General features: G+C 42.2%; 1 protein-coding gene across 6 annotated transcripts in view; it reads right to left on the bottom strand.

The window, feature by feature from the left end:
• si:dkeyp-9d4.3 (caskin-1) overlaps nt 1-7,500 on the bottom strand; it is a 45,601-nt gene that overhangs the window by 22,427 nt on the left and 15,674 nt on the right. For all 6 annotated transcript variants that reach the window (XR_014118276.1, XM_081701439.1, XM_081701440.1 and 3 more), the window contains 3 exons: nt 1,359-1,456; nt 258-403; nt 47-142 (listed from right to left, as the gene is read on the bottom strand). Coding sequence is in view for 5 of the 6 variants with exons in the window: in XM_081701439.1 (XP_081557565.1) it covers nt 47-142; nt 258-403; nt 1,359-1,456 (340 nt within the window). In the remaining variant the exon portion in view is untranslated. The remainder of the gene's footprint in view (nt 1-46; nt 143-257; nt 404-1,358; nt 1,457-7,500) is intronic.

The raw sequence follows: 7,500 nt of genomic DNA, 5'->3' as shown, positions 1-7,500 counted from the left end.
ACTGTGACCCCATAATGTGACTGGTGAGGGGCCCAGAAGAACTGACCGAGACTCGTCCGAATTCACAGGCGAGGTCCAGCGGGGTTTTTCCAGCATGATCTCTGATGCAGGGGTTGGACTGGTGCTGCAACAACATCTCACTCTGCGAGCAGAACACAAGCACAGTCCTCAGCTGATTGAGAGTGAGTGAGTGTGTGTGTATGTGTGTGGATGTATGACACACACACACACACACACTTTTGCCTCTCTAGACTTACTCCATCATAATGGCCGTGTTGGGACGAGAGGTGCAGGGGAATCTGTCCTTCGTCTGATTGGCTGTTGACTGACGAGCCTGCTTTTAGCAGCATTTTCATTGGCTCACATTTTCCCTGCCAGGCAGCATAGTGCAGTGGGCGCATCCCTAAGCAGAAGAGAGAGAAACGTAATATGTATTCAGTCCAGGGAAATTAGGTAATTGTCTTTATCTTACAGCATCCTCACAGCATAACTTTTGTCTAAACTCAGAACTCTGGATCCATGTATTGTAATGTTACAGCACTTACTACTGAACGTTTTAACTGTTGCTCAGATAAAAGAAAGTCAACATGTAATGTAAGCCTGATGCTTAAATAAAGTATGTGAAAGTGAGTGTCCATTGAATGTCCTTTCTGTTCTTCTCTTTGTGTGTGTTTGTATAGGCGGTGCTTGTTTGAGAGGGGTTGTTTGTGTGTGTGTCGGGGGGGTGCATGTTTGCATGTATAGGGGAAGTTTGTGTGGGGAGGGGGTGTTTGTGTGTGTATGTGTAAAGGGGGTGTTTGTTTGGGGGGGGTTGTTTGTGTGTGTGTGTGTGTGTGTTTGTGTGTCTGAGTGAATATGGAGTGTTTGTTTGAGGGGGTTGTTTGTGTGGTGGGGGGAGCAAGTTTGTATATATAGGGGAAGTTTGTGTGGGGAGGGGGTGTTTGTATGCGTAAAGGGGGTGTTTGTGTGTGTAAAGGGGGTGTTTGTGTGTTTGCAGGGGTGTGTTTGCATGTGTGGGGAGAGGGTGTTTGTGTGTATGTATAGGGGGTGTTTGAGGAGGTCACAAATGTTTGCATGTGTAGGCGGTGTTTGTGTAAGGGGGGGTGTTTGTGGAAGGGGGGTGTTTGTGGGGGGGTATGTTTGCATGTGTAGGGGTTGTTTTTGTGGGGAGAGGGTGTTTATTTGAGGGCGTTTGTGTGTGTGTGCGTGTGTGTAGGTGGTGTTTGTTTGAGGGGGGTTGTTTGTGTGTGTGTGTGTGTGTGTGTGTGAGTGGGTGTATAAGGCATGTTTCTTTGAGAGCGGTTGTTTGTGTGTGGGGTGTGCTGGGGGGGGTAATTTGTGTCTGTGTGTTTGTTTACCTTTCTGGTCTCTGATGTCAACAATGGCTTGTGACTCCAGCAACAGAGCTATCAGCTCCATGTTACCATTCAGAGCTGCATGATGAAGGGCCGAGAACCTACAAAACACACACACACACACAAAACCTGTCCTTGAAATGTTCCACTCAAGAAGCAGTTTTAAGCTTTTCCGTCATTTTAAGAGAGTCCCTAAGTGTTGTTCTAGTCAAACCTACATGATCTTTTTATTCCGGCCCCTAACTACCAGAGTGAACCGGAGGCTCTGAGCTACTTCCATGAGTAAGAGCTTTTTCTCCCTCTCACAGTCCTCAGAAACACACACACAGAGCATCCTAATGCATGTCAGTCAAACCCACCCCACACGTTTCTTTTGTCCATTCATTAACCCAATTTGTTATCATAAAAAAACCCTTGCAGGGTGTTGGATAAAAAATGATACCCGCCAATAAGCATGTTGCAGCTTTCAGAAGATGGCAAATGAGCCATAAATTACGCACTGAACTTTTAGAGAATATTCAAGTGTGTGTCTGTATGTATGCAGAATTTGGGTGGTGGTTAATATTGGAAACAAAATTTGATTTCAAGCATAAGTGTCATTTCTAGAAAAATATATAATTAAAAGTAAGTGGAAATGGGTAATGGTGCAGATATTCTAAGTCTTAGATCAATAGCCAAGCATTTCTAGATAAAAATTATATAGATAAAAAGGAAACAGGAAACAAATGAGACTCGCCAAATTTCAGAAATGATTTTAGACTCATTCAACTTTTTTTGTGATACACCTGTGATACACTGGCATAGAAAAGCATCAGAAATCAGCATTTCAAAAGTGCATTTAATTTTTTTTGTGAATATACTCCAAGTCTACTCAGGATGCTTCATCTCTGTCTTCATTGAAATCTTAAAGAATAATTTGTTTTCCATCTGCTATCACTGTTCCTCTTATCTTTGAATATAATGTCTGTTGGCTTACCTTGAACAATAGATGTCATGACTGAGTGTGCTAAATTTACACTAAACAGTAAATGAATGAATGTTTAGGGTACTCATGATTTTTGGAAGAGGTGGTGATGCCTTATGTAACAACCAATGCAAAAGCATAGACAGTGTAGTTCACGGTCTATTGATGTGGTGAATGTGAAATGTTTTAAAAAGTGGACATGGTATTGAGAAAAGCGTGAAAACGACTGTAAAAAACTAAATGGTGCAGGCAGAGATGTCCTGTAAAATGTCTCAACAGCACATCCTCATAGAACTTTAGGGTGCACCATGTGGACCACCAATGAATGGGCTTTACAGGCTCCAGAATGTTGATCATGAGCTGGAACAAAATAGAAATTATGAAAAATGTCCATACCTAATGTTTTTACCTAAGTCGCATGTGATCAGGGATATGGTTTACCCATCTAAACAGAGCTGAAGTAACAAATTGGACTCAGACACTGAAGAGTGATCCATGAGCAGGGCACTTTAATGACAAACCAAACAAGGGCCAGAGGCAGGACAAGGGTCTGAATAAACCAGGATCAGCAACAGGCAACAGTACAAAAACTGCAAGGCAAAAATCCAATATCCCCAAAAACATTCACTGACAATACACCCCTCCCCACAATCGGCCCCAGCCAAAGCCAACAAGTGGCAACAAGGACAGCGCCAGGGGTGCATAGCAGGTCTGTGAGGATGAGCGTGATGAAAGTCCTCAATGAGGAAGGGATCCAGGATGTCAGAAGTCCAGGCCCATGATCATTGCTCTGGGCCACATCCTTCTTAATCCACAATGGAGCCTGTTAACTCATCGTCTGAAATCTAAGTGAGCACTGACCAGCTATGCTGGACTTCCATCTATGTCCAATGGTGGTGGAGGTTCTACTGGGAGAGAGGGATGATCATTCCTGGACTGGACTGGGTTCAACAATGACACATGAAAGTGGGAGATATGCAGTAAGTAGGCAGTAGTTGTAATGTACAAGACACCGACTTGACCTGCCTGAGAACCTTGGAGCTGCCTTCCAGAAAACTCAGGCCAAGCTACAAGCGCAGATCCCTCATGAAGAGCCATACTTTCTGTCCAGGTTGGTAGGTGGGTGCAGTCTTCCAGTGTCTGTCTGTTTGCAGTTTTTTCCTCCGGACCACACATTGTTACTGTTCCCAGGTGCCTTCACTGCAGCGCATAAAGTCATCCACTGCAAGAACTCCAGAGGGCTCATCCAAACACAGAAACAGAGGTGGCTGGAAGCCTAACATGCATTGAAAGGGTGACATACCTGTAGAGGTGTTTATAAGAGAGTTTTTGGCATTCTCGTCCCATGCCAGAAACTGACTCCAGTCCTCCTGATTATTGCTGCAATGTGAACAGAGAAACTTTCTTGAGTTTCATATCTCTTGATTGGCATGTTCCACTTGACCAGTTGATTGTGGATGGTAGTCCGAAGATATGCTCACCGACAACTGTAACAGTTTCTAAAAGGTGATCCAAATACACGAGGTGAACTGGAGCCCACTATCAGATCATATGTCGTCAGGAATACCAACAAATCCAAATCCTTTGAACTAAACTTGCCAACTTCCTCATAGGTTTTCTAAGGCCAGCCATTAAGTAGCTGTCAACTGTTACTAGGGTAACGGTGTTGCCTTGGGAAGAAGGTAAATCTGTGATAAGGTCTACGACTATGTATGACCATGGTCTGTTGGATACTGGTAATGGTACTAATAGTCACACTGGTAATTGCCTTGGGACCTTGCTTTGAGCACAACCATGACAGGTTCCCACAAATGCTTTGGTATCATGACACATGAATGGCCACCAGAATTTGTTTTGTAACAGTGTGAACATTCAGTGAATTGGCTACATGGTTTTGTCTGATGGGCAGTCTGTGGATGTGGGGTCAGATCGCCGTTCTTGTCTTGTTGTATTTATGACGTCCCACCAAAACGGAGCTATAATACAGGAGGGACCGAGAACAGTCTCTGTAGTTTTTTTGCTCACCTTCATACAGATTGGGTTCAGATTACATTTGCCCACCTGGCCTGTGTGGGAATAAGTTGTTTGGCAGCTTTGATATATTCCAAATTCCAGTGATCAATGAGAACCAGAAACAGAATATGGGCTTCCTCTAGACAATGTCGGCATTCTTCAAACACTGCCTTCAATGGCAAGTAATTGCAGGTTGCCCGCATCATAGTTTTGCTCTGTGGTGGTAAGTTTCCAGGAATAGAAAGCGCATGGGCTCCCTATTGTTGTGACAATACAGCTCCAATGCCCTTCTCAGAAGCATCTACCTTGACTATAAAGGTAGAGTAGGACTATAAAGGGGAGGTTAGGATCCAGATGACAGAGGATAGGGGCTGTAGTAAAGTGTTCCTTGAGCTGAGAGAATGCAGTGTCAGCAGTTGACCAATTTGTGAGTGGGGCAGTCATTGGACTAAGAAAATACTGGGTCATGCTATCTAGCCAATGGTAGCCTACAATCAGGGGATTGTCAGAGGACTTTACTGCTAGTAGGGAGACAGTTTCTGAATGTACTGAAACCCCACTGTGAGGGTAATAGGAATAGTGGATTTAGTGATCTGTGCTGTTCCTAATGGATGTCTGTCAATTCCCTTTACTGACAGGGCTGGTTGATGCGTGACTAAAGGGATTTCCCATGCAGAATCCAAATCAATGAAGTTTCCAGCTGCTCCAGAGTAAAACATTGAGGAGTTAGACCAACATAGTTTAACTGGAACTGCCAAATGCCCATCAGATGGAATGGGGAAACTAGCACTACTCACCACCAATAAAGTTTGTTTTTAGGGGATAACTGGGCAGGAGGTACAGAAGTGACCAGAGGTGCCACAAAAAAAAAAAAAAAACTTGTCCTATTCCATTCCTCGGGAGTCAAATGGGCTTAGCCTATTTCCATGACATCCGGTTTGCTGTGATGAATCATCTCTTCCAGACGAGAAGCTGCAGAAGCAGAGCAGGTTTTTCTGAACAGAGTAAGGTTATCCATGCGAATGGATATGCTGATGAGTTCAGAAAGCGTGGATTGGTCATGCTTGCAAGCAAATTCAGCTTCCAGTGTTTCGCTGAGTGCTTGATAGTATACCGTTTTGAGAGCCTTATTATCCCCTTTGTTCTGGGCTGCTAGTGTCCTGAATATAGTGCCATACTCAGCTGCTGGGGTTCTCTTTTGGTAGAGTGGAATATTTGCTCACCGGGGTCTTTTCCACTTTGTGAGTGGTTGAACACCTCCCTAAACAACCTCTCAAAGCCTGAGTAGGTTTGAGTGTCTGGAATGTCAGCCTCCCAAATGGCAACAGCTCACAAAAGAGCCTAACCGGTGCGCAGAGATATTATGTATGCAATTTTAGACACATCCAAGGGGAATGCTCTTGGGCAGTGGCTGAAGTACAGGGAGCATTGTAGCAAGATCCATCAAACTTATCCAGGAGGGCAAGCCATAAAGGGGAGGTTGATACTTTGTAGGACTCAGAAGGGATAGCAGTGACGGTTGCAGGAGAAGAAGGGTCCAGAGCAGCTCTTATGTTTTACAAGCCTTGATTCAAGCTTTCCACTGCACAATGTAGCTGATGAAGATGCGAATCAAAAGAACCGATGCGTCTTCCTTGTGCATTGATGGTGTGTTGCATTTTAGGCAAGCCTGCTCGATCCACGGTTGGCGAAGTACTCCGTAATGAACTAGACTCAGACACCAAAGAGGGAACCATGTGCAGGGCACTTTACTGACAAACCAAACAAGGGCCAGAGGCAAGAATCTCTAGTTAGATAGGTGAGGGTCAGAATAAACCAGGATCAGCAGCAGGCAACAGTACAAAAGGGCAAGGCTATAAACCCAATATCCACAAAACTAGGCAAGAGATCAACAGGCAAAAACAGTAGAAATACAAGAGGCCATTTTGTATGCAACACTTCACAATGGGTCTGCACTCCTGGAGGCTTTATATAGCAGTGATAATAACGTTTTGCAGGTGCGTGAGATCAGTGCCATGGAGAACATTAGAATTCATGGGATGAGGACCTCTGGTGGCCAGACGTGTGTACTGAAACCCCTGACAGCTGATAATGAAAGCAACCTGTTTTTGCAAAACCATTTTGTAGCAATCCTTAAATTAAATATTTTGATGTCAAATTAACTTGCCTCAGGTAAATTAAAAGAAGTTTTACAAAAGTCATTAAGATAATAATAATAATAATAATAATAATAATAATAATAATAATATTTTTAATAATAGACTTTTCAAACCAACCTATTTATTTATCCAGGTGTTTGTATCTTCCTAAAGAAGAGAACTCTTGGTCTTGTCATCTGTGATTTATTTTTATTTTTTTTTACTTTTATTAAAAATATTTTGTTGTACAGCATCGGATGGCACCTGTTGTCTTTAAACATGGTATTTAAATAAAGGTGAAGATAAATAACTTTAATTAAATTTAGCTAATAATTTATCATTAAAATTATTTAAATTAACCAAATATTAATTCAATCAAGTAAAAAATGTCACACTTTAACTAAATATTGAAATATAGTATTAGTAATCACTTAACAGAGATGTGTTGGTTTTCTGGAGAGAATTCTCTTTAAAGATACAGTCAACAACCAGCAGATATTAAGAAACAACTTGGTGTAAATAAATAAAGCAGTGAGGCCAAGTGATTCTCCTAAGGGATGAAAAGCAATCCAGCCAAACTCTTCGTCTCTTGGTAGTAGACTCTTTCTTTTGGATCTGAATGTATTTAGTTAATATCCAATAATATCATCATCCAAAGCACTTTGTGAACTCCTTTGGGGAAACAGGCAAAAGAATTTTGTCTTTTCAAGAGAGGGCCTTGATTTATTCACTCTCCTTTGCTTTGTAAAATACTGACAAACATTTTGACTTTGATTAACCGGAACCACTAAATTCTATTCTACAATGTTGGAAAATACTAGATAGAATACTGATATATTTTGTCACCACTGCCTCTGTGTTTTAACAGTAAAAAGTCATTGCACATCAGAAAAAGATTCCTCTGTTATTTGATAATGTGGTATTCACACTGATTCTGACAGTTGGGAGAATTGTGAAAATGTCGGATTTGTCTGACCGTCGGATTTGTTGGATTTGTCTGTAAATAATGCACTTGTAAGGGGCTTTGACA

This window comes from Electrophorus electricus, chromosome 18, assembly GCF_041902795.1.
Source record: "Electrophorus electricus isolate QZ-2024a chromosome 18, ASM4190279v1, whole genome shotgun sequence".
NCBI lineage: Eukaryota > Metazoa > Chordata > Actinopteri > Gymnotiformes > Gymnotidae > Electrophorus > Electrophorus electricus.
Note: the sequence above shows the minus strand (reverse complement) of the source record. Positions and strands in the feature narration are given on the sequence as shown.